The sequence below is a fragment of the Amblyraja radiata genome, chromosome 32 (genome assembly GCF_010909765.2).
Source record: "Amblyraja radiata isolate CabotCenter1 chromosome 32, sAmbRad1.1.pri, whole genome shotgun sequence".
NCBI classification, from domain to species: domain Eukaryota; kingdom Metazoa; phylum Chordata; class Chondrichthyes; order Rajiformes; family Rajidae; genus Amblyraja; species Amblyraja radiata.
Genome location: NC_045987.1, coordinates 12,893,871 through 12,921,052, shown reverse-complemented (window position 1 = coordinate 12,921,052; position 27,182 = coordinate 12,893,871). Strand labels below are relative to the sequence as shown.

At 50.1% G+C, this 27,182-nt stretch overlaps 2 protein-coding genes across 5 annotated transcripts in view; one reads left to right on the top strand and one right to left on the bottom strand.

Annotated features, from left to right (window-relative positions):
• Positions 1 to 3,787, top strand: part of hmcn2 (hemicentin 2) — a 247,232-nt gene extending 243,445 nt beyond the window's left edge. For all 4 annotated transcript variants that reach the window (XM_033049217.1, XM_033049218.1, XM_033049219.1 and 1 more), the window contains one exon: positions 1,057 to 3,787. In XM_033049217.1, the coding sequence (XP_032905108.1) occupies positions 1,057 to 1,414 (358 nt within the window). In that variant the 3' untranslated portion in view covers positions 1,415 to 3,787. The remainder of the gene's footprint in view (positions 1 to 1,056) is intronic.
• A 3,472-nt stretch (positions 3,788 to 7,259) lies between these two features.
• Positions 7,260 to 23,521, bottom strand: prdm12 (PR/SET domain 12). Its single transcript, XM_033049220.1, has 5 exons — positions 22,863 to 23,521; positions 20,006 to 20,196; positions 17,377 to 17,532; positions 14,197 to 14,311; positions 7,260 to 7,901 (listed from the first exon to the last, which is right to left on the bottom strand). Exons 1-5 carry the CDS (start codon positions 23,077 to 23,079, stop codon positions 7,531 to 7,533), a joined length of 1,050 nt encoding a protein of 349 aa, XP_032905111.1. The 5' UTR covers positions 23,080 to 23,521; the 3' UTR covers positions 7,260 to 7,530.
• Between the last annotated feature and the right edge of the window lie 3,661 nt (positions 23,522 to 27,182).

The window sequence follows — 27,182 nt, the reverse complement described above, 5'->3', positions numbered from 1 at the left end:
TGACAGCTCCAGTGGCCCGAGTTCGACCCTGACCTCTGGCTCCGTGGAGTTTGCATGTTCTACTAGTGACCACAAGGGTTGGGTCTGGGTCTTCCAGTTTCCTCCCACATTGGAAGGTACGGGGATTGGTAGATTAATCACCCACTGTAAATTGACCCTTGTGTGTTGGTCAGTGGTGGAGTCTGAGGGAAGGGGGAAGCTGCTGGAAATGAGGGTGATTGGGGATGTAGGTTAAATAAAACACAGCCTAGCAACAGGCTCTTCGGCCCACAATGTCCGTGCCGAACATAACTCCAAGGTACATTAATTTCTGCCTGCATGTTCTCCATACACCTCCATTAACTGCTGATCATTGTTCCTATCTAGAAGCCTCTTAAACACCGTGATTGTACCTGCCACCTCCACCCCAGGCAGCACGCTCCAGGCACTCACCACTGTGTAATGAAGGCATAGAATCAGCTAGTCTTACAGTGTGGAAACTGGCCCTTCGGCCCAACTTGCCGACACTAGCCAACATGTCCTGTCTACACTGCCTCCCTTTGGCCCATATCCCTTTAAACCTATACTCTCCACGTACCTGTCTAAATGCTTCTTAAACGTTGCAATAGAACCTGCGTCAGCTGCCTCGTCCTGCAGCTCCTCCCACACACGCACTTTACACCTGGCCCCTCGCAACTTAAAGCTCTGACCTCTAGTCTTTGATAATTCCACCCTGGGAGAAAGGTTCTGGCTCTCTACCCTGTGGGCAAGGGGGTGGTGGGGAGCGGAGGGAGGGTGGAGGGAAAGGAGGGAGGGAGGGAGAGAGGTGGGAATTGCATTGGGGAGTGGTGGGAGGGGCGGTGGAGGGAGGAACAGTGGGAAGAGGAGGGAGTGGTGGTGGAGGGTGAAGAGGGAGGGGCGTTGGTGAGAGGAGGAAGGGGCTTTAGGGAGAGGAGGGAGGGACGGTGAAGGGGTCAGTGGGGGGGACCCTTGGATTAGCATGCCGTGGCTGATGGTGGGGGTCAGGGTTGGGGTGGTGGTGTTTGAGTTGTCACCCCTGTCGCGTTCCCTTGGCAGGACCTGTTTCCGTCGCTGCCTGCTGAACTGTGCAGCAGGCCCACTGGCCCTCCAGTACAAGCTGCTCACCCTCCCCAACGGCATCCCGGCCCGCCACGACGTGATCCGCCTCACCGCCTTCTCGGAGCGGGGGGTGCTGCAGAGCCGCACCAACTTCACCGCCGTCGAGGTGGAGGCGGGCAGTCCGTTCTCCGTGCGCTCGGAGGGAGGCCGCGGTATCGTGCAGACCCTGCGGCCGCTGGCCAACGCCGGCGTTCACCGGCTCAAGGTGCGGGCTGCCACCTACGGCCAACCCGGCGAACTCAAGTACCAGAGCGTCTTTGTCATCTACATCGCCATCTCCCCCTACCCCTACTGAGTCCAGCAGCTTGGCTGCAGACCCTCGCCCAGGGAAGGGGGGGTCATCCTGTGCTCCGTCCTGCCCGATGTCTCGAAACCAAAAATAGATGGATCGATTTATTTTTTATCGTGAAAGTGTCCAGTTTACTCGATGTTTGGTCATCTTTTCAGAGGTCTCTCATTTTGGCTCCTAATCTATTGAGAGAAGTGACATTTTAAGGCTTCGAATTAGTTTTAGTTTTACAGATACATCATGGAAACAGGCCCTTCACCCCACGCCGACCATCGGTCACCCCCTCACACTAGTTCCATGTTATCCCACTTTCCCATCCACTCCCGACACACACGGCTCAATTATTAAAGGCCCCCTCAACCTCGAAACCCGCACGTCGTTGGGATGTGGGACGAACCCAGAGCACCCGGAGGAAACCCAAGCTGTCACAGGGAGAACGTGCAAACTCCACACAGACAGCAGCCAAGGTCAGGATCGAACCTGGGTCTCTGGCGCTGTGAGGCAGCAGCGGCGCCACTTTGCCACCCTTACTCTTATTACAAAAGGAAATATTACCCCAGATAGTTGGTGCAAAACGCAAGGTGCTGGAAGAACTCAGTGGGTCTGGCAGCATCAAGGGAGGGAATGGATAGATATTGTTCGGGTCAGAACCTTTCTTGTGATCCCAGATAGTTTGCTTGTGTCTTAGGTCAGGTTAGTGGACATTTACATCATCCAGATGGTCACGAGTGCCCTGGCAAACATTGCCTGCGTTGACCACGCTGGAACCAGGAAGCTGCTCTGTACCTTCGAGTCAGTTTTGTTTATTGGCACGTGTACCGAGGTACAGTGAAAAGCTTTTGTTGCGCGCTAACCAGTCAGCAGAAAGACAAACCATGATTACAATCGAGCCATTTACAGTGTATAGATACATGATAAAGGAATGATGTTTAGAGTACCCAGGGAATGTCCAAGGGTCCACATGAGGACCTGGAACAGCCCCAACTGTGTATGTGCAGCCAGTGAGGGTGAACTGTTCAGCCTCGGTGAGAGGCCATTGCCCAGGGGACTGAAGTGATGCCTTGCCCAGCATAAGATCCACCATCCCATTCAGTATCCATGTCGCCCTAATTCACAAAACCCACCTGGATCAGTGGGCATGGACTCATCACAGCCTTCAGACAAGGTAGAGATGGGCATCTCCAATCACCTTGAGGTCAGTAGAAGGGTTGGTTGTGCAGAGAAACCCCGCTCTTGCTTGAATTGGACGGGAATATTGAGATCGTTTGTGTGCTGTCGGAATCATGCCTTTTCCTAAATGTAACAATGCGGTTTGTTTAAGAAGAACCAGCCCTCTCAGCTCACCCATATAGAAAAGATGCCATCAAGCTGGAAAGAGTGCAGAGAGGTTTTGCGAGGATGTTTCGAGGACTAGACCGGAGAGAGTGTTGGGAAGGCTAGGACTTTATTCATAGGAGCGCAAGAGGCTGAGGGGTGATCTTATAGAGGGTGTGTAAAATTGTGAAGGGAATAGAGAGGGTAAATGCAGAGTCTTTTACTCCAGGCAGAGGAATCAAGAACCGGAGGGCTAGGTTTAAGGTGCGAGGGGAAAGATTTAATAGGAATTTGAGCAGCAACTTTTTCCCACAGAGGTTGGTGGGTATATGGAAGGAGCCGCCAGAGGAGGTAGGTGAGGCGGGTACAATAGTAACATCTAAAATATACTTGAACAGGTACAGGGATAGGAAAGATCATGGGCCAAATGCAGGCAAATGGGTCTCTTAGACTGGGCATCTTGGTCGGCGATGATGAATGGGGCTGAAGGGCCTGTTTCTGTGTTGTATGCCCCTATCGATGGCCTGCTCACAGTGCAGGATAGTGACACAGTGTACTGGGGGAGCACCCAATGCCACTTAGTTGGAGAGTATTAGGGTTGTCCTGTCAGGAGCCCAGAGACCTACTGTGAGTGGACAGTATTGTAGGTACTAGCACAGTTTCTCTGATCACACACCACCCATAGTGTTGTTCACTTGTAGTCTAATCCTTCATCAACTCACATGCTTCCAATGGAACTCCAGAATCCTACTCCTTCCCTGTTTCACTTCAAAATCCCTCTAGTTCTTCCTCTTTAATTCAGCTGACAACCAACTTACAGTCCCCACCCCCAAACTATTTCTCACATGCCCTCTCACACACAGCCCCACACATCAGAAGCCCTGGCTTTTCCTGCTGATCTGACCCCTCCATCACCATCTCCCGACTGCCCCCGTTAACTGGTTACCTTTCACCAGACGTCCAGTTCTGCCACACGGAAACAGGCCCTTCAGCCCGACGCGTCCATGCTGACCAAGATGTCCCATCGACGTTAGTCCCACTCGCCCATATTTGACCCTTATCTACCCTGGGAGAAAATAGTTTGTGCAGTTGGTCTCTGATTAGGGATTTCTAGGAGACACAAGGCCAACCGAAAGTCACCTTTATTGAAGTTCACATCAACAAAAGCTCTAGAAGATATATTTGTTGTTCTCCCTCTGAAAGCCCTGCTTGAAGTAACCACTGCATGTGTTGTGCTGAACTATGAGCCTCGCTGTTTGGAGAGGCTGGAGCTGAGATGTTTGTTGTAAAGGAGTGCCGCACACGCTGTATGAAATGTGTTCTGCCCTATTTATTTATCCTTGTGCAGGGTCCTGGCAGCTTCCCACAAACATTAAACTAAGGAATGGCCTGCAAAATGTGACTGGTTTTTTGACACTGTACGTGACATGTTGAGCAGGTACAGAAAGGTACAGCATGGAAACAGCCCCTCAGCCCACCGAGTCCATGCTGGCCATCCATCACCTGTTCACACTAGTGTTATCTCACTTTCTCACCCACTCCCTACACATTCAGGCCAATTTTCACAGAGGCCACTTAACCTGCACACCCGCACGTCTTTGGGATGTGGGAGGAAACTGGAGCACCTGGAGGAAACCCACGCGGTCCATATGGGGGAACGTGGAAACTCCACACAGACAAGTGACAACCCTGGATGTCAGGATTTTACCCAGGTCTCTGGTATGGTGAGGCAGCAGCTCCACCCGCTGCGCCACAGTGCTGATGGTTTCCGACAGAGTAGCAGCGGGAAAATGGAAACATTTCTCATGCAGGTGTTTCAGAAATAAGGTACAGTTTATTTAGGAATACATGAAAAAAGTACAGATTTATCTATATCTTTGCTTACAGGAAACATTTACAATATATATAATTACAAATGCAATGATATGTCAGGCAAATATCTTGTTTAAATATGTACAAAGTAAAGTGACAATTATTTTCATTCTCTTTTGGAAACTGCACAGTCACTACCAACAATGTTATTTTTTTGTCATGATTCAGCTGACAAGGGGCTGGTGCCGCAATGAACCGGCGCCGACACCAGGGGGCAGCCACCACCAAGAAACATTTAATACACGCACCAATGTACCAGGGAGCATCACATACAGGTGCCAATCACCCCTTTATCCATGGCAACACTTCTTAGCTGAAACTTTACTCAAAAGTTCCCTTTTTAAAAATAATTACATAAAATCTGATTCAGCTAATGGACATTGAAATCTTTGCAATGAATTCCATTATGGGGGGAGACACTCGGGGTTTAATGAGAAGAATATTTTATGAATTTGAATAGCATTTCGTAACAAAATCATCTGTATCTTTATATTAAAGTCCCATAGACTATGGGCCGTTTGATCCTTGTAGAAATATGCTTTCTATACCGACCTGTGCAAGAAATGGTGACCTGTTCCCAGGGGAATGCCCTATCGTCACTCTGCCGGCTTGGATCGTGTTGCAAGCTGCCTGTTTCACTGGCTCTGGTCCTGAACCTGAGCAGGGACAGTGAGGCGCGATTCCCCTGCCGACTTGAAACACAAACTACAGTTCTGGTGGAACTCAACGGGCCAGACAGCATCTATGGAGTCTGAAGAAGGGTCCCGACCCGAAACACCGCCTGTCCGTCCCAGCCACAGATGCTGCCTGGCCCACTGAGTTCCTCCAGCACTTTCAGTGTTCGTTTTTTTCAGAATTGCAGCATCTGCAGTTCCCCATGTCCAAACATCCCACAAAACTGTCTCTGATTCAATATGAAGAAGGGTCTTGACCCGAAACGTCACCCATTCCTTCTCCCCAGAGATGCTGCCTGTCCCGCTGAGTTACTCCAGCAGTTTGTGTCTATCTTTGATGTAAACCAGCATCTGCAATTCCTTCCCACACTGTTTCTGATTCATTGCTTGGCCGATGTAATGTTGGTGTTTCTACACAAGATACAACCCAAGAACAGTGGCTGTCTGAGAAAAGCAGAAGGGATATGAGACACGGTGCCATTCCTGGCCTGCAGATGCTGGTTTACACCGAAGATAAACACAAAATGCTGGAGTAACTCAGCGGGACAGCGAATGGTATGTTAGCTTTCATAGCAAAAGGATTTGAGTATAGGAGCAGGGAGGTTCTACTGCAGTTGTACAGGGTCTTGGTGAGACCACACCTGGAGTACTGCGTACAGTTTTGGTCTCCAAATCTGAGGAAGGACATTATTGCCATAGAGGGAGTGCAGAGAAGGTTCACCAGACTGATTCCTGGGATGTCAGGGCTGTCTTATGAAGAAAGACTGGATAGACTTGGTTTATACTCTCTAGAATTTAGGAGATTGAGAGGGGATCTTATAGAAACTTATAAAATTCTTAAGGGGTTGGACAGGCTAGATGCAGGAAGATTGCTCCCGATGTTGGGTAAGTCCAGGACAAGGGGTCACAGCTTAAGGATAAGGGGGAAATCCTTTAAAACCGAGATGAGAAGAACTTTTTTCACACAGAGAGTGGTGAATCTCTGGAACTCTCTGCCACAGAAGGTAGTCGAGGCCAGTTCATTGGCTATATTTAAGAAGGAGTTAGATGTGGCCCTTGTGGCTAAGGGGATCAGAGGGTATGGAGAGAAGGCAGGTACGGGATACTGAGTTGGATGACCAGCCATGATCATATTGAATGGCGGTGCAGGCTCGAAGGGCCGAATGGCCTACTCCTGCACCTAATTTCTATGTTTCTATGAATGGGTGACGTTTCAAGTCGATGGTGAACAATGAGCATGGCTAACAAAAAAATCGCTCTGATGCCCGGCAATGCCAAGAAAACGCGTTTGTTAAAAATGGGATGGATTGCGGGAGTAATTCGTAGATTAAACTGCACGTTGGTTGTGGGATCATCGTGAATTGAGATGTGCAGGAGACGCGCCAACATGGTACTTGCACGGAAGGAAGGAGGTGAAACTGGAGTCAGCGGCCGGTGACTGCTCTACTCAGCGCTGGGACGGGTTGTGGTCACAGCGGACAGAGGAGATGAAAGCTCCGCTTGCATGAAGGAGATTCTGGCCCGTTCATGGACGGCTGGAGCACCAAGGTAGGTCGGAGGGAGTGCAAGGTGGGCGGCCACACTCCATGCTGGGTGGAACACAGGTGCTGGAGTAACTCTGCGGGTCAGGCAGCGTCTCCGGGGGACGTTTCCGTTCGGGACCCTTCTTCAGGCGCCACACGTCCTCCACAGATGCTGCCTGACCCGCTGAGTTCCTCCGGCACTTTGTGTTCCACACATGTTTCCAGCATCTGCAGTCCCTTGGATTTAGCTTGGCCGCGTCATTTGCCACACTAACCAACCTGGCACCGAGCTGAGATAGCAGGGAAACAGACCCTTCGGCCCATATTGTCCACGGACCACGTTGGAATGCCGGGCTGGTCCCATTTGCCTGCATTGGGCCCATATCCCTCTAATCTCCCATCCATATATCTATATTGTTGAAGGCGCTTCTACCGCTTGTTCTGGACTACTCTAGGAGTGGGAATGTGGGAGCGACAACCAGGCGCCGGAGAGATGCAGGGAACCTTGTGCCTACGTTGGTTCGAGGTGGACTCGCCGCGACTGGGGAGGAACTGGTGCCCGGGGTGGGTCGCGTCCCAATGGCATGGATCATAAGTGATGGGAACAGTACTAGGCCATTCGGCCCATCAAGTCTATTTCAGCCATGGTGATGCGCCTTCTCTCCCCCACAGCCGCTGGCAATGGACATATTCAGCTGGTGCGAGGCTTGTGTTGAGCGTGGAGCGGCGGGCGGGCCAGTCACAGCACCATGGTGGGGATGCGGTGTGCGAGGGCGGCCGTGTGGGGCGAGTGCTGTTGCAGCGAGGCGGCTGAGGGCCGGTGGCGAGCGCTCTTCTGGTGGGCCCGCAGGCCGGCGAGCTGCGAGTAGGCGCTCTGACACACCTGGCACTTGTAGGGCCGCTCGCCCGTGTGCAGGCGGACGTGGTTGCGCAGCGTGGAGGACTGGCTGAAGCGGCGGTTGCAGAAGCGGCAGATGAACGGCTTGTCCAGCGTGTGGATGCGCATGTGGGAGCGCAGGTTGCTGCGGGAGTTGAAGCCGCGGTAACAGATCACGCAACGCATGCGGCCCGCACTGCTGCCGCCAGAGCCATCCGCTGCTCCAGGCTCGTCTGGAGAAAGAGGGGAGAGGACCACGGTTAGTTAGTGGGGGCCGGCAGAGAGAGAGAGACTGTGCACATTGCACGGCCATAGTCTACACTCCCCAACACCCACTCTATCTACACATCCACCACAATCAAAGAATGGTCTTTCCTTGTCCCTGTTCCCGTCCGGAAAAGGTGCAGAAGCACCACCAGATTAAAGAATACCTTCTTGTCCTCCGTTACCAGACTTCTGAAAGCTCCTTCCTGAAGTATTGTCCCTTTCACCTCTACCCCATTGCAGACATTGGACTGTCCCTGGGACTGGCGTGCTGCAATGCTGGCAACTATATGTTGCATTCTGTATCTTTGTATCTGTATCTTCTGTATCTTTATCTTTGCTCCATGTATTTAATTGTGTATATATTATGTGATCTAACAGCATGCAAAACAAAGTTTATCACTGTATTCACCATACGGCAATAATAACCCTAACCCTAAACCCCCCTACTCTTCCATGCCGGCCAATATGCCCCAGTTAAACTCCTACACATGCTGCCTGCCTGACCCATTGAATTCCTCCAACAGTTTACTATGTTTCCACGCCCTATCTAAGCCCTATGTTTCTCTCATCTATAAAAACATTCATCAATCTCCTGCACTCCAAGGAATAAAGTCTTAGCCTGCCTAACCTATCCCGACATCTCCGACCCTCGAGTCCTAGAAGCAACATCTCTGTGAATCTTCTCTGGGCCAAGCACAGGCAAATAGGACTAGCTTAGTTGTGTAGTTTACACCCCAGTGGAATGAACATTGACTTCTCTAACTTTAGGTAGCCCTTGCTTTCTATCTGCATTCTCTCTCACCCCCCCCCCCCCCCACCCTTTCCAGTTCTCCCACTAGTCCCACTGTCTCCGCCTACATTCTTTCATTGTCCTACACCCTCCCCTGACATCAGTCTGAAGAAGACTCGACCCGAAACATCGCCAATTCCATCTCTCCATAGATGCTGCCTCACCCGTTGAGTTTCTCCAGCATTTTGTGTCTGCCTTTAATTTTACCAGCATCTGCAGTTTTTTCTTAAACCTGGGGTACATTGCAACTTGTTTTGCATGGAGAGGTTGGGTCGATCGGCCTGTTCCTGTTCTGTGTGGAGATTTGACCGAGTTGAAATGTCACAGTCATTGTTTCCATTCTGGTAAATCTCCCCAGCAACTGCTGAGAGAACTGTGGAGGTTGAGGGGTGATCTTACAGAGATGTGTAAAATCATGAGGGGAATAGATCACATTGTCTATTTCCCAGGATATGGGAATCAAGAAACTAGTGGACATAGGTTTCAGGTACGAGGGGCAATAGTTAATAGGAACCTGAGGGGCAACCTTTTCACAGTGGGTGGTTGGCATATAGAATGAGCTGTCAGACGAGGTAGTTGAGGCAGGTAAAATTACATTATTTAAAAGACACTTGGACAGGTACATAAAAATGCTGGAGAAACTCAGCGGGTGCAGCAGCATCTATGGAGCGAAGGAAATAGGCAACATTTCGGGCCAAAACGTTGCCTATCTCCTTCGCTCCATAGATGCTGCTGCACCCGCTGAGTTTCTCCAGCATTTTTGTGTACCTTCGATTTTCCAGCATCTGCAGTTCCTTCTTAAGCACTTGGACAGGTACAGGGGTAGGAGAGGTTTAGAGGGATATGGGCCAAATGTGAGCACATTGGACTAGCTGGGGCATTTTGGTTGGCCTGGATGAGTTCGTAGACGGACCTGTTTCTAAGCTGTGTGACTCGATTATTCTCTTGCTCCCAGTTTTGAAAGGTCATAGACCTGAAACATTAACTGATTGTTTCTCATCAGATGCTGCCTGTCCTGCTGAGTGTTGCCAGCATTTTTCGGTTTTATTAAAGATTTGTGCCAATAACTCAAAGAGATTAGAGAATTTTTTTTTTGTCAGCAGAGTGAATCCGATCCAGAATGCGAAACCTCGGGTGCTGTCTGTGTGGAGTTTGCACGATTTCCAGTTTCCTCCCACATCCTAAAGACGTGCGGGTTTGTAGTTTAATTGGGCCTCTGTAAATTGCTCCCTGGTGTGTAGAGGAATGTATGAGAAAATGGGATAACATAGATCTTATGTGAACGGGTGATTGATGCTGTTGTGGACTCGGTGGGCCTATTTCTATGCTGTATCTCTATACCTCCAGGTTCTCCCCATCTGATGGGCTACCCAGATACCTGGTCACCTGGTGGAAAGCTCAGGAAATCCCAGTATGGGCTTCCTTTGCCACTGTAACTGCAGCGATGCAAGGACACGGCTCACTTGTCAAAGAGAAGCGAGGATGGACAGTAACTGCTGGCCATGCCCAGAGCGCAGGAACGAATGAAGATTTACTGTTCATCAGCAGAGCACCATGCACGCTGAGTACCCGATGCAAGGGCAGATGCAAGATTTTCTCTGCTTTGATTTCAACAGAGACCTTTCCGCCTCGATGTGAAAGTCCTATTTAATATTTTCTGGCTATTACTAAATAAGTAATCTGCCGAAAAGAGAAGATTCATCCAAATATATTTCAGCTGGAAACATTTAAACATAGAAGTAGGTGCAGGAGTAGCCCATTGGGCCATTTGAGCCAGCACCGCCATTCAATATGATCATGGCTGATCATCCAAAATCAGTACTGCATTCCTGCTTTTTCCCCATATCCCTTGATTTCCTTAGCCCTATGAGCTAAATTTAACTCTCTCTTGAAAACTTAAAGGAACATCTATTTCCTGCATCCTAAGCGAAGTAAAGTTTTCAAAACAGCATAGCCTGTATGTATAAAGATTAAAGTTTGCCCATTGCAACATAACGCTGGATTATTTTACATACAGACTCCGACTCAAGGCTGGAGTGTGCAACAAATAGCTCGCCAGAGGAGGATGGATTGCAGCACAAGTAGACTTGCACATGAGAAATAGACCCCTTTACACCTCACCAGGGCTGGAGTGTACAGCATATTGATTCGCACAGTGTGTCACATACAGCCCAACAGACTGTCATTTGTCTTGTGTTGTGAATCTTCCCTCAGTATGCAGAGATGATTTATGAGAATATTGCTGGGACTCGAGGGCCTGGGCCTGAGCAGGTTAGGGTTTAATTCCTTGGAGTTTAGGAGGCTGAAGGGTGACTTTATAGAGGTGTTTAAAGTCATGAAGAAAATAGAAAGGGTGAAGGCACTGTCATTTTCCACATTGTTGAAGAATCAAGAACAGAAGAATCAAGTACATAGGTTTAAGGTGAATGTGGAAAGATATAATTGGAACATGAGAGTATATGGAACAAACTGCAAGTAGTTGAGGCAGGTGCGATAACAACATTTAAAAGACATTTTGACAGGTACATGGATAAGAAAATTGTAGAATAGGAATGGGCCAAACCTGGGCAAACAGGACATCTTGACCAGCATTGACTGTTTGGGCCAAAGGGCCTGTTTCTGTGCTGTATGACTTTATGATTCTATTGATAACTTAAGCTTAGATTGGGTTAACTTGCCAATGCCAGAGGGTGAATGGCCAAGGAGAGAACCCGTGCCTGCCACCCAGATGAGAGAGCAGTGAGGGGACTTACAGAAACATCCGATCCAGAGGCTGCAAGGATGGTGATCGCTCACTCGGCCCCAAGTCTCAGAGTGTGTGAATGGGCACATGCCCCAGATTGAGGGGGCAATGAGCAACAGAGCCAACTAGACCAAGAGTGGTAGCCCACCAAGGACCCTACCCTGAACCAGACTGACCAAGTCTGCAAAAACAACCCGTGATCACCCTGCATCACCCAGAACTAAGTTGTGAACAGGCACTGCCAGCCCATCGAGCTGCACACTCACTGAACCATTGCATCCGGAGAGTGGCGGATCTATGAAGAAAGCCTCTTCAACACTACTTTTGTCTAGACTGTGGAACAGCATCCCTCTTCCCATCAGAACTTCCCCCTCCATCGACTCCTTTAAGTCGAGACTTAAAACTCATCTCTACTCCCAAGCCTTTCTTGACGTCCTCTGAGCGAGGACTATATGTATGTAGTGATGTTTGTATTTAATCTAAGAACCAATGTTGTATAACGTTAGTACCTCCACCAATGTAAAGCACTTTGGCCAACGAGAGTTGTTTTTTAAATGTGCTATATAAATAAAAGTGACATGACTTGACTATGTGAGATACTCCGCTTACAGTTAGACACCAGCCCCTAGATAGAACAGACCATATGTTGACCCACTGAAACACCCAGACCTAAGTTGAAGGGACAAAGATGACCCACAGAGGCAGGGTATTAATGGACAATGTGATAACCATTCAGCAAGAGGGCAGCGTGACAAGGCTGACACCACACCTCCAGTGTGAGAACCCAGTGAAATACAGTGATTTATACTGAAATATAATTTTAGAAAATAAACCATAGCACAGTACAGCACAGGAACAGGCATTTCATACCTCAATGTCCAGGCCGATCATGATGCAAGATAACGTTATCTCCTCTGCCTCACATGATCCATATCCTTCCATTCTCTGCATATCCACATGCCTATCTAAAAGCCTCTTCAACGTTACTTCTGTCCCTGCCTCCATCAACTCCCTCTGCCACGCACTTACCACTCTGTTTAAAACACTTGCCCCAAATCTCACCTTTAAACCTTACCCCACTCGCTTTAATGCTGTGAATGGGCTCTAGTCTTTGAATACAATTTTAGTAGACTAACACTTCCTAAAATGCTCATTTTTGTTTAAGTAGAATAATTGTGACACGAAGCCAAAGGCCTCTTGCTCTTTGATATTGCGCCTAATTTTAAATGTGATTCCCTGTTTTCAATGGTTGAAGTTCTCAGCTTTACCAGTCATTGACATGATCAACTTAACCCTAGAGGAAGTGGAACAATTCAGAGGAAGATATTGAACACTGCCACTAATCAGCATTCAGACCCAGGGGAAATATCTTGTTGTTTTTCATACGATAAAAATGAGCAATGACACGTTGGAAGCAACAGAAGAAAACAAAATATAACAGAGGTACGAAATCCAGGTGGAGCAGGTAGTGGATTGGAACAGGTTAAAACTCGGAGGCAACAGATGCATAGAAGTGTACAGCATGGAATCAGGCCCTTCGGCCCGCCTAGTACCCGCCGGCCGGTTTGGCATTTTAGGCTAGTCCCGTTTGCCTGCATTTGGCCTATATCCCTCTAAACCCTATCCATATATCTGTCCAAATGTACTTTAAAACTCGTAATTGTATCGACCTCGCTCGCTTCCTCTGGCAGCTCATTCCAGATATGGTCTCCCCTCTGGGGGACAAAGTTGTCCTCAGAGATCCCTCTTAATTCTCACCCCCTCTCACCTCAAGCCTCTGCCCTTTCGTTTTCAGAATCCTCCACTCTAGGAAAAAAATCTGTGCGCGTTCACTTTATCCGTGCCCCTCGTGATCGTGTCCACCTCAATAAGTTCACCTCTCAGCATCCTACACTTCAAAGAAAAGGTCCCGAGTGAATCTCTCCAATGCAATGAAATCCTTATTGTAGCTGGGCGAGCGGAGAAACATACAGAACTCCAAGTGTGGTCTGGCCAACAAACTGATACACTCCCCTCCCGTTGCCACCTAGCCCCGACCTTTCATAGACACATAGAAACATAGAAATTAGGTGCAGGAGTAGGCCATTCGGCCCTTCGAGCCTGCACCGCCATTCAATATGATCATGGCTGATCATCCAACTCAGTATCCCGTACCTGCCTTCTCTCCATACCCTCTGATCCCCTTAGCCACAAGGGCCACATCTAACTCCCTCTTAAATATAGCCAATGAACTGGCCTCAACTACCCTCTGTGGCAGAGAGTTCCAGAGATTCACCACTCTGTGTGAAACAAAATTTTCTCATCTCGGTTTTAAAGGATTTCCCCCTTATCCTTAAGCTGTGACCCCTTGTCCTGGACTTCCCCAACATCGGGAACAATCCTCCTGCATCTAGCCTGTCCAACCCCTTTCACCAATCTTCTGAGAACACAACGCTCTCCGGCCACTTTGGACGGCCACTATCCCTTGCCTTCTGACCGCCGGTCACTGGCATGTGTTCGGGGAAGTTACGCCGCATGACCCACGTTAATTGTCGCCACGCAATCCGCTCGGTCTATTAAACAATCCTAAAATGAAACTCAATCAGAGCGGCTTAAAAAACGATTAATAATCCATACATTTTGATGCTTGTCTTATAATTGGAGCCTGTGTTCCTTAACAATCGCACACCGCTGTTAGATAATCATCAGTCTCTGCCCGTTTTATTGCACTGACAGAGAGAGTCATTACCATCTTTGTTCTTTTTCCTGTGTTCCTCTTCAATTCCCGGGACCCCGGGTATCCCGAGGAATGTGTTCTGGGTGTTTCCGTACCACACCAGCAATTCTTGGTCCGGGGGTATTGTCTGAAGGGAAATAAAGACTCGGGTTTAATTCCAGTAGCTATTATCGAGGTTTAAATGCTGACATGCAGCGTTACACTTTATCCACATCTGCAAACATTTACATCCACGCTACCTCTCCTCTCCGCTGTTACACTTCTGTGTGAGGTTTATCAAAGTGTAATGCCCCTGTCCCACTTAAGAAACCTGAACGGAAACCTCTGGAGACTTTGCGCCCCACCGTGCGGTTCCCGGAGGTTGCAGGTGGTTGCCGGAGGTTGCAGGTAGTGGAAGCAGGTAGGGGGACTGACTAAATACTCCGGGAACCTCCAGGAACCGCATGGAAACCTTGGGTGGGGCGCAAAGTCTCCAGAGATTTCCGTTCAGGTTTCCTAAGTGGGACAGGGGCATAAAAGGCACCACACACAAGCTTTCCTATTGTTGCACATGGTCAGGTACAAAGTTTTCAAACTATCGATTAACCCAATTGCTATTTTATCCATCAAGCTTGATTGGTCGAATAGATTGAAAGATGCAGCATACAAGCAGGCCCTTCGGCCCAGCGAGTCTACACCGACCCGTTCACACTAGTTCTATGTTCGCACCCACACCTACACACTAGGGGACAATTTACAGAGGCCGATTAACCTGCAAAGCCGCGTGTCTTCGGGGTGTGGTGGAGAGGGGGGGGGGGGGGGGGGGGGGCACCCGGAGGAAACCCACGAGGTTCACGGGAAGAACGTGCAAACTCCACACAGACAGCAGCCGAACTCAGGATCGAACCCGGGTCTCTGGCGCTGTGAGGGAGCTACGTCAATGTGCCGTCCAGCCCTTGCAGGTCAGGCGGGGAACAACGCGAACGCAGAATAATCTCAGGGGAGTAGAAGCGAAAACACATGTGTAAGTATAAGACCGTTGTCCCGTTATTGCGGGCTGCGTTCAGGGTCTCAGACAGGGATGTTGTAATCCATTCTTCCTTCATAATCGTTGTACAGAAGCACCACACAACGTGATAAATGTTGATTAAAGGAATGTCCTTGAACCCGGTCAGGTAGCAATAGACAGGTTGAAATCCTGGGATAAAGAGGAGAGGTTTAAGAATGGAACTAAATGCCCTCGCTGCTGATGCATGTGGTAGCAGGCCGGGTGTTAAGTGATTCGGTCGCGGTTCAATAGCCTCTTTTTTTTTTGCATGGACTTGCGTGGAGAGTTCTGCTACCGGAGCTGCTTAAAGTGGGATCACCAATTACCTTAGAACGCAAAGTGCTGGAGGAACTAAGCGAGTTAGACGGGGCGGACAGACAACATTTTTTGGTCGGGACCCTCCGTCAAAACTGAAGAAGGATCCCGATCCGAAATGTCGGTCCATCCATTTCCCTCCACAGATACTGCCTGACCCGCCGAGTTATTCCAGCACTTCGTTTTGTTTTTTTCATTCAAGCATCCAGCATCTGCAGTTCCTTGTGTCTCGATCTTTGATACGAAGGTTCCAAGCAGTAAAAGTAACAAGATGACAATTATGACATAACAAGCGGGCAGCTAGTTAATAACACCGCACGATGATGTATCCTAATGTGTAGGAAAGAACTGCAGATGCTGGTTTAAAGCGAAGATAGATACAGAATGCTGGAGTAGCTGGAGATGGTGTACCTTATGCGCTAAATCTTCGCCTGTGCCTTTGACACCAGGCAGAGACTCTTGCTCTGATCATAGGTACACAAAAATGCTGGAGAAACTCAGCGGGTGCAGCAGCATCTATGGAGCGAAGGAGATGGGCAACGCATCCATAGATGCTGCTGCACCCGCTGAGTTTCTCCAGCATTTTTGTGTACCTTCGATTTTCCAGCATCTGCAGTTCCTTCTTAAACACTTGCTCTGATCATGCTGTGGCCGGTATTCCGGGCTAGAACCGGAGTCAGACCCGCCAAGCCGACGTTGAATCTGAACCTGGGGGAATTTTTGAGGAGTGTTTTGTGTTTTTTTCGCGACGATGAGTTACAAATGTAATATGGGGTATGCGAAGGAGCAGCGCTGTCTGTGTGCGAGTGTTTAATCTTTGAAGCGCTGTATCACATCCTCAAAGCAACAGCCGCCAGATGCCCGGGATCGGAACATTTCCGACATGAAGTGAACACTGGGCCCATGAACAGATCCTCCCTTCCCGGTGTCTTCAGTGTATTGAGGGCTAACATGTTGCATCACGGCCTGGTTCAGCAACACCAACGCCCAGGAACGAGGGAGAAATTACAGAGAGGTGTGGACACTGTCCGGTCCATCACAGGTACTGACCTCCACCCCCCCCCCCCCCCCCCTCCCACCACCCACCATTGAAGGGATCTATCTACAGGAGGCGCTGCCTCAAAAAAAGGCAGCTAATATCATCAAAGACCCACACCACACTGGCCACGCTCTCGTCTTACCTCCACCTTCGGGAAGAAACTACTGGAGCCTGAAAACTGTGACCTCCAGGTGCAAGAACAGCTTCTTCCCAGCAATTATCAGTCTCTTGTACACTGCACAACGCTGACCTCAGCAACTATGATCTTCTATGGACTGTGTATTTGGCTGCACCGTGGACTCCGGTGCTGTTCTATTATGGTTACCTGGTATAACTGTTATTAATTCATTGTACTTTGATGTCTATATCTTTATCTGTGTGTATTTGTGTTTACAGACTTTTTTAAGTAGCGGCATGTAAGAACTTCACTGTCCCGTTGCCGGTACAGGTGACAATTAAACACTTTAGACGCTGGCATGGACCGAGCCTTCTCTCCCTGACAACCCGCTAAAGAATCTTCTCCGTCCTCAGCCCTGCGACCCTGGGGTGATAACTTAGTGCCGCCAGGACCGGCTCCACGACCTCTCGTTCCCCGCACCCCTCCGGTGCCCATCCTCGGCTCGGCTCGACTCGGCTCGGCTCGGCCTGGCTCGGCTCGGCCTGGCTCGGCTCGGCTCGGCTCGGCTCGGTTCGACTCGGCTCGGCTCCAATCTCATGCAAACACCAAACACAGAGCAAGGCACGCTAGACCCGGCTAAACCCGGTTAAACCGGGCTAAACCCGGACCCAGCTTCGATCCTCTCTCACTCACCTCGGTGGCTTTATAGAAGATGTTGTTCCCGATCTGGACCACTTCCAGGTTCTGCTCCTGCTCGTTCCTGGCACACTTGATGTAGGTCATCCAGCTGCGGTGGTCCTCCTGGCTGGCGTCTATGAAATAGCGCACCGTGCCGTCGTCATTGAAAACCTGCGGCCAACAAGGCGAGGGAGAGGTTAACGCTGACCCGGGACATCCACCTCACTCGCCCCCGCTCCCCCTCCGACCGAGACACCCACACCGGCCCAGAACAATACAACCGGGAGGCGCAGATCAGTGTGAGGAAGGGTCTCGACCCGAAACGACTTGTGTCTTCGCTAGCCAAGGCTTTGAGTCTGAAGAAGGGACTCGACCTGAAACGTCACCCACCCCTTCTCTCCAGAGACGCTGCCTGTCCCGTTGAGTTACTCCAGCTTTTTGTCTCTAACTTTATAAATGACAAAAAATACTGGACTGTTTGCTTTTTATTTTGTAAACCCGCACCTGCAAAAATTATTTTTATAGGAACTGCAGATGATGGTTTGTCCCGAAGGTCGACACAAAATGCTGGAGTAACTCCGCGGGTCAAGCAGCACCTCTGGAGAAAAGGAATAGGTGTGTCGGGTCGGAACCCTTCCTCCAGAGATGCTGGCTGACCCCCAGCATGTTGTGTCTACCTGCTATAAAACGTTGGTTAGGTCACAGCTGGGGTGTGGTGTGTAGTTGCGGACGCCACACTAGAAGAAGGGCGCACAAGAAACTGCTGACGCTGCAATCTTGAACAAATCCTAAAGGGCTGGAGGCACTCAGCATGTCAGGCAGCACCCGTGGAGGGAATGGAAAGACAAAGTTGCAGGTCCTTCAGACCGATGTGATTTTTTTCATTCTGAAAAAGGGTCCAGGGCCGAAACGTCGTCAGTCCGTTGTTCCCTCCACAGATGCTGCTTGTCCCGCCGAGCTCCTCTTTGACTTTGTCTTTTGCGCTGGGAATTATTCCCCATCGTCACCACCAAAGGCTTCTCACCCCGACCTCCAACCGCCAATGGCCGGTTGAAAGGTGACCCCGACCCCCCCCCCCCCCCCCCCCCCCCCCCCCCCACCCCCCCCCACAGTACCACCCTGGGGAGCTGAACTCTGCCCGGAGAGGAGCCCCCTTCGTCCGGGGCAGGTAAGATGCAGGAGGGAGTTGGCGAGTAGGAAACCAATTTGAAGGAAATGCGAATTAAAATACACAAAAGCAACAACATTTCGTTCAAGATTTGTAGGATTAGGAAGAGTGTACTGTGTACACATCTAGTCTCAGCAAGATTGTTATTTGAAACAGTAAAACGCAAATAAAACCGGCAGGACGAATTTAAAGTAAGATTAAACAAACTATCAAGAGGACGGGAAGGACAGGGCACAGGGCACAGGGCACAGGGCACGGGGCACAGGGCATAGGGCACAGGGCATAGGGCACAGGGCACAGTCTGACAGAGGGAAATACAGAAAGATAAGCGAGGTAGAGACGACGAAGTTAAAATGAAGTGTGAGGCGGATAAAGGGATAACAGAAGTAAAAAAACATGTTGGGGAAACATTATAGACCCAGTGAGGCGGAGGGATAAGATCCATACTCGGCCCATCTCGTCCATACCAACCGAGACGACCCATCTAAGCTACTTCAAAGACGTACAGGTATGTAGGTTAATTGGCTTGCTATAACTGTAAATTGTTCCCTGTTTGTGTAGGATGGTGTTAATGTGTGGGGATCGCTGGTCGGTGCGGACTCGGTGGGCCGAAGGGCCTGTTTCCGCGCTGTATCTCTAAACTAAACTATTTGCCCGTATTTGTCCCATATCCCTCTACACCTTTCCTGTCTATGTACCTCACAGGGGTCACAGCTTAAGGATAAGGGGGAAATCCTTTAAAACCGAGATGAGAAGAACTTTTTTTCACACAGAGAGTGGTGAATCTCTGGAACTCCCTGCCACAGAGGGTAGTCGAGGCCAGTTCATTGGCTATATTTAAGAGGGAGTTAGATGTGGCCCTTGTGGCTAAGGGGATCAGGGGGTATGGAGAGAAGGCAGGTACGGGATACTGAGTTGGATGATCAGCCATGATCATATTGAATGGCGGTGCAGGCTCGAAGGGCTGAATGGCCTACTCCTGCACCTAATTTCTATGTTTCTATGTTTCTACCTGACCAAGTGTGTTTTAGATGTTGCTCTTGCACCTGCGTCAGATACCTCCTCTGGCAGCTCATCCCATTTCCCCACCACCCTCTGTCTAGGTCAACAGGTAGGTGTTCCCTCTAACCAGGTGAATGGTTTAATATTCCCGTAATGAGGTGAACAGGTTGGCATTACTGTAACCGGGTGAGTGTGCTGGTGATCAGGTGAACGGGTTGATATTGCTGTAACCAGGTGAACGGGTTGGTGAACTGTAATGCCCCTGTCCCACTTAGGAAACCTGAACGGAAACCTCTGGAGACTTTGCGCCCCGCCCAAGGTTTCCGTGCGGTTCCCGGAGGTTGCAGGGGGGTTGCCGGAGGTTGCAGGTAGCGGAAGCAGGTAGGGAGACCGACAAAAACCTCGGGGAACCTCCGGGAACCGCACGGAAACCTTGGGTGGGGCACAGGTGAGCGCCGGTAACCCTGCCCTTACCTCCCACATCAGGTTATTGTTCTTGAACAGATCCACGTGTTCCGGGGAGATGACTCTGCCGGTGAATGGCCCCATCTCGGTGCCGGGTTTAATCCACGTCTTGGAGAAGATGCCGAGACCTTCGCCGGGGATGGAGCTCTGGGCTATGATCACCTCGGACGGGAGCACCAGGCTGGACAGCTTCTGCACCTCTAAGCCGGGGGAGAGAGAGGAGGGGGGAGATAGTTTAACAACCAGCGCCCGGGTGCGGGAACACATTCATCACCGGGCGAGCACGGAACCACTTCAGGGTTAAATCCGGGAGACACAGCCTTTGAAACGATATTTAGTGGAGACATTTAAAAGATAACGAATATTCCTTCACAAAGGGGTTTATCGCATGAAAGGCTACAGTCAGTAAAAACTAACACAAGCAAAACAACAATTGTACAATACTGATATTGAAAGTTAAAACAAAATTAAATAATCGTTTAAATAAATAATAATCGGGGGCTTGCGGGCGGACCTGACAGAAGTGTATAAAACGCTGAGAAGCACAGATAGCGCAGACAGTCAGAACCTGTTTTGTTTTTTTACCGGGGCAGAAATGTCAAGGACTAGCGGGCATTGGTTTCAGGTAAGAATGGCGAGGCAAGTTTATTTTTCACACACAGTGGGTGGTGAGTGCCCGGGGGTGGTGGTGGAGGCAGATACAATGGTGGTGTTTAAGAGGCTTTGGGATAGGCACGTGGATACACAGGGGCCGGCATCCACAGGGGGTTGGACAGGCTAGATGCAGGAAGATTATTCCCGATGTTGGAGAAGTCCAGAACTAGGGGTCACAGTTTAAGGATAAGAGGGAAGTCTTTTAGGACCGAGATGAGAAAATCATTTTTTACACAGAGAGTGGTGAATCTGTGGAATTCTCTGCCACAGAAAGTAGTTGAGGCCAGTTCATTGGCTATATTTAAGAGGGAGTTAGATGTGGCCCCTGTGGCTAAAGGGATCAGGGGGTATGGAGAGAAGGCAGGGATGGGATACTGAGTTGGATGATCAGCCATGATCATATCGAATGGCGGTGCAGGCTCGAAGGGCCGAATGGCATACTCCTGCACCTATTTTCTATGTTTCTATGTTTCTATCCTGCAGGCAGATGAGATGAGTTTAACTTGGCATCAAGTTCGGCACCGATCTTGTGGGCCGAATGGCCTGATCCCGTGCTGCATCGTTCTATGCTTAGTCTGGAGAATGGGTTTGATTTTTAGGTTCCCATTCGGTATTGTTGAGACTCCTTGCAGAGTGAAGTGGGTCGTTTTATTTAAAAACAGCTTGTTGGCCGGGGTCGGGCCGGCGTGAAAGCATTGATCTTAAGGCCGCGGCTCGGAGCGCGGCGCGGGGTAGTACCGGGGGTGAATGTGGGCTGGGGGGGGGGGGGGGACAAAAACACATTATTCGGGTAGGAAGCAGGCTTCCCCTCCCTCTTTGTGCGCGGCACCGGCTCGTTAAACCCGAGAACTGGTCGGGTCAAATATTACCGGGGGGAATGCAGAATGCACCCGAAACATTAAAACCCCAGCAAACACGGCATGCGAACCGAGCGAATAAATACCCCGGGCAGGTGGGCGAACCGCCCCTCTAGAGAGGCAGGGCGGAGAGATGGGACCAAGAGCGTTCACCTGCACAGGTCACCGCCATCCAGAGTTAACCAGAGTTTAACACAACAGCGCAGTACTGAATTCTCGACCCGAAATGTCACCTATTCCTTTTCTTCAGAGATGCTGCCTGAGCCGCAAAGTTATCCACCTTGAGCACAGCACTCGAACGTGCCGTTTGGCTCACCATGTCTGTGCCGGCCACGTTCCCCAATATAATCAAATTCCATCTGCCTGTGCGTGCTACACCCCCCCTCCTCAACCACTGCCTCTTGGTTTAGGTTGAAGCACCTCCACCCCGAGACCTCGCCCCTGCGTTCGTTACATCGGGAGACCCTGTTGTGAATTCAAACTAGATTTCCTTTCAAGATAGAATGATCCTTTCGCCCGCACCTCCGGCGATAAGGGAGAGGGGCGAGGGTGGTCCTCTCCATAACCTTTCGAAGAGCCAGCACGGGCACGATGGGCCGAACTCCTTTGCTCCGATTTCAATGGCATTTTAGAACACCCCTGCGCACTTCCCATCCGCAAAACACTCCCGACTTTGGCAGATTTTCTTTTAAAAACTTGATATTAATTTCGATCGAACTCCTCTGCCTCCGACGAAGGCAAACTTAGCAAAGCATCGTGTCGATATCCCATGCAAATAAATTCAACGTATACGTTTAGTATCAATTGTCAGCATTTGAGTCTAACGTGGTGTTTATTCGGTTTCGCAATTCGATACAGAAATACATGATCGAAATATATGTTTTGCAATATGCATAATGAAAATGTATTTATCAATAACTATCTTAAAGGTTCTTGAGATAAAACCAGGGTGGGTGCATGCACGGTGTTGCCTGCGCCCGGGCATGGCTGGAAAGAACTGCAGATGCTGGTTGGTAGATACAAAATGCTGGAGAAACTCAGCGGGTGCAGCAGCATCTATGGAGCGAAGGAGATAGGCAACGTTTCGTCCCGAAACGTTGCCTATCTCCTTCGCTCCATAGATGCTGCTGCACCCGCTGAGTTTCTCCAGCATTTTTGTGTACCTTCGATTTTCCAGCATCTGCAGTTCCTTCTTAAACACAAAATGCTGAAGAAGGGGTCTCGACCCATTCCTTCTCCCCAGAGATGCTGCCCGCCTGTCCGCCTGTCCCGCTGAGTTACTCCAGCATTTCTGTGCCCACCCTACCACGGACTTGGTGACAGACAGTGACAGTGAGTGGTCTTTATAGACTCACCTCCGGTGAAGGACTGAGCCAGCGCCTCTGCCGTGAACGCCGTCTTCTGCCCGCTGCCGTTCTTCTCCTCGAACAGCTGCTCGCCGAGGACGTTTCTCCACCGGCCGTACAGAAAACTGTGCAGGATGTCGGATGTGATGATCTCCGCCAGCGAGAAACCGTGAGGCTTGAAGCCAGCCTTGAGAGACAGCGCCTCGGACGGTAGGACTGAGCCCATGACTCAAGGGGGGTGGGGGGTGGGGGGGGGGGGGGCGGGGAAGGTCGGTCGCGGCTCCCAAGAGGTGGAGAGAGGACGGCGGCAGAGAACGGGAGGGCGAGGAGAGACGGAGAGAGGGGGGTGAAGGACAGAACAGAAGTATCTCCAACAAAACCCCTCCAAAAAATCCTCAGCCCTCTTTATAGCCGCCTGAGTGACCTCCTAATTGGTTATTAATGACCTACTGACGTCTCGGGAGAGGAAGCTTACAGGATAGACCATGTGGCGAGAGAGAGGGAGGAAGGGAGGGAGGGGAGGGGGTGGGTGGATGAGGGGGGGGGGGGGGGACCATGGGCCGGGATATACGTCCCATCAGCTTCACTGTGCACCTGTTGAAGGCAAACCCCCAGTCACACAAACTCGCCAACTTGATCCCTTTTTAAACTCATCGGCAGCCGTGGTTGTTTGATCCCAAAAGCCACACTTCTCCCCTCCCCCTCCTCCCCCCTCCCCCTCTCCCGGGGGCTCCCTGTCTCTGTGCGTGGGGTGGGGGCACTGAGAAAGAACCGTGTGCCTTTCGCAACCCTCAGCCCAGTTACAGCATCACTTTCCCGCACCCGAGTATTTTGTCCAAACTGAAATTCACGATTAAAAAAACACCTCCTGGCTTTTTAAACCAGTGTACTTATTTTCCTCTCTCCCACCAGCAGAACCACAAGGTGCAGCCGGGCTGAGACAGAGCCACCGTCCCCGGGAAAGTCAGGGATACTCCGCGCCCGCTAACCAGAGGGGTATAAAAAAAAAGTTTCCAATTTAATATTCATTACCGCTAATCAAGCTGGGCGGCGCTTTGTCAGCGAGACCACAATATTTGTCCGGTTTTCAATAGCTCGCTCCCTTTCTCATCTTTGTAAATACATTTTAAATGTTAGACAGGGGCGATTACAATGATTGACTTGGAACACAGAAGGCAGTCTCGCCGGCAGCGTCCCGCTGAGCGAATATCTTTATTCTCCTCCTAGCCTCACCGCATCTCCATTCACGACGATCAGAAATAATGTCAGAACGGATAAAAGTCGGCCAGATCGATTTTCACGCCCATTTTTGACGAGGGGTTTAAAAAAATAATAATGAGAGCGATCTTTGACACCCAGAGATACATTTGCTCCACTTAACGCCCAGTCCACCGGGTGAAATATAACGAGGGTACCCGGTCACACCTGAACATTGAGTGGGGTGGGGGCAGAGGGGGGGGGAAATGTGATCAATAGCTGGAAATCTTTAAGGAAACCAGTCGGGCTGAAGAAATGTGTAAGTGACTGACAGGGAGCGGGGATGGGGCGGCTGCTGTTTAAATGCAGGCTCCTTCACAATGTGACCTGGCGGCTTCCTAACACGCTGCGACCAGTTGGGTTTATAGCGGAGAATGAGAGGGGGGGGGGGGGGGGGCACAACGTGAGACAGATGCTGTTGGTCAGAAACCCCAGAGATACAACCCCGAACGGAGAACCGCAGCTAATCTCGCCTTTACAAAAAAATGTCAGATCGATTGTAAAACGCTCTCTCTCCACCCAGCGCTGGAGAAGGCAGAGATCACAAACGCAATCGTTTCGTTTTGAAGTCCACTCAAACAGTTGGGGTTTGATTCTCTCCCCCTTTTCCAATCCTCCGCGTTGGGTACCGGTTGGAGATTGATGTCCCCCGGCCGGTGCCAACTCTAGATTTATCCTAATTCTTATTGAGCTGAAAGCCGTGGCCAACCCAGCCGCCTCCATCAAACGTGACAGATTATTAAATATATCTCACACTAATGTCAGTAATTATTATCAAACTCTGAAAATAAGAACAAATAAAGCACAAACACTAACAGAATATTTAAAACTGGGGTGAATTGGAAACTAACGGATATATCGTTAATTATTTTACTTGTAAACGAATGTGGCAATAAACACTAAACGGAACCTATTCTATATATTCATATGTATCACGATTGATATAAATTCTGGTTAAGGCAGTGTCCCGATTAGTTCTTGGAATTCCACACTCACACTTTTATCATTCGTTGGTACAACTCTAAATATTATTTTATTTGATATTTATTTTCGAACATCTGCATGTTATAAACTCTGCGCCTTTCCCGGAGAGGGTGTTTTTTTGTTGTCGTGGCCCCCACGTTAAATAAAACATCGTTTACAGTTCCCCGGCCGAGTTAGAGCGGTTGGTGCCGGCGCGGCTCGAAGCACTAATCTCGTCGCGTCTCGATATTATTATCACATAAACTGTGTTTTTTGTTGTTGCGCGCGGGTGTTCGTAAAACATCTTCCCAAGCCGGTGAACATCGTCTCAGCCAGCCCCCAATCTGTCCCCCAGTCAAAATTGAACAGAGTATTTATTTCTGTATCAGAAGTTAAACAGAGCTGTAACAGTGTCTCTGTCTATAACCGTGTATCTGGGCAAAACTTCGCAGCGAGATTAAAACTTCACCTTTACATAAAACAGTGGAAACGCGTAAATTACATGATGGTTTACAGGCAACCCTTGGTTTAGTGGCTCGAGGCCGCAAACGGCTGTTGCCCGCTTTTCTAATGGAAAATTGAAAGATTGGAAAGACAATAGACTTCTGCAAATGTTTTTTCTAAAGAGTTAGCTCACTGGAGTGGCCATATTTTCAGAAATAGCTCTCGGCCGCTGAATACAAACAGGGGGATGAAAGGCGAGGTTGGATTAATAGGTGGCGACGTGCCTTATTTGTCAGGATCAAATTTAATTAGCCTTGTCCGACCCTCGACAGACAAAGGACCCTCAATATGTATCCAATTTGAAGCTCATTTTGCGGGGGTCTTGTGTGCAACAGGCTTTAACGAAGTCAAAGGAAGCTAGGAGCTGCGGGGACAATGAGGAGTTGTGGAGCAGGTGACTATCACGCGTAAAGGAGACAGGGTTTTGGCACAACACTGCTCCCGAGAGTTCGGGCGACTACCCCTCAACTCCCAGTGTCCCCCCCCCCCCCCCCCCCCCTCTCCCCCTCTCCCCCTCTCTTCTCCCGTGCAGAAAGAGATGTAGACGAACATCTTGTGAAAAGACAATTAAACACAGAAATGGATGGGCAGCAGATTGTGAGTAAGAAATAAGCCGCTCTCCCAGCACCTGGGGATGGAGGGGCTGTGGGAAGAGCAGCAAGTGTTTCCACCGCTCTAGGGGGGGGGGGGGGGGGTCCCACATGGTCGCCCACAATGAAGAGAATAACCAGGGCGCCGGTTCAAGGTGTGGGCTGGGGAGGTGGGCGAATGAGGACGAGCAGAGTGGGGCAAGGGCAGGACACTAGAACCGGGGGTGCCAGGTAGCGGGAGAGCTGGGTGTCACAGCGAGAGAGAGGGGGGCCGATTCGAGTGGGAGACAGGGGGAAAGGCTGGACCGGCAGAGAGACGGTGAGAGGCCGGGGGAGAGAAGGGGGGGGGGGGGGGGTTAAAGACGTACGTGGGGAGACAACAGAGAGGTTTCAGTTAGACAGGCATAGAGTCATATCATCACAGATATGAAGGCACAAGATACTGCAGGTGTCGATGGTGGAATCTTGGAATCCCGGACAGGCACCGCTCTTTAATGAGCAATAATTCGATCTTATTTCTATCTCACTTCACAAACCCACCCTCTGGAATTCTGCAGAACCTCTCCCGGCAGCGTTGGAGGATATTCGTTCTCTCTCTCCCTCTCTCGAGTTCAATCGATATTGACAGGGTAATCGATACCCCGTTAACCACCACTGAGTTAACTCACCGGGACAGGCAGCATCTTTGGAGAAAGGAATAGGTGACGTTTCGGGTCGAGACCCTTCTCCAGAGATGTGTTACTGCAGCATGCTGTGTGTATCCCCGTTGGTGATTCGCCGGCACCGAGGGGGTTAACCGACAGCCACTGGATAAGGCGAGAGGTGCAGCTGACGGTCCCCGGGCCCAGTCGGGGGAACGGGTTCCCCGGGAGTTGGGGCTGAGTTGAGCTGGAGTTAGCGCTTCTTCTCCGCGGCCGGTGTCCCATCAGTCCACGGTCACCCCGGACATCTCCGGCCGCCCCCGCTCAGGGCTGGGACACTCGGGAGGGGACGGGGACGGTAGTGAGACTCCGCT

Excerpts from the sequence above, each read along its gene's own strand:
- prdm12 (XM_033049220.1), bottom strand. The coding sequence starts at position 23,079 with ATGGGCTCAGTCCTACCGTCCGAGGCGCTGTCTCTCAAGGCTGGCTTC. Across the intron at positions 20,197-22,862 it reads GGCTCAGTCCTTCACCGGAG|AGGTGCAGAAGCTGTCCAGC; the intron begins GTGAGTCTATAA and ends CCCCCGGCTTAG. Across the intron at positions 7,902-14,196 it reads CAGGAAAAAGAACAAAGATG|ACGAGCCTGGAGCAGCGGAT; the intron begins GTAATGACTCTC and ends CTCTTTCTCCAG.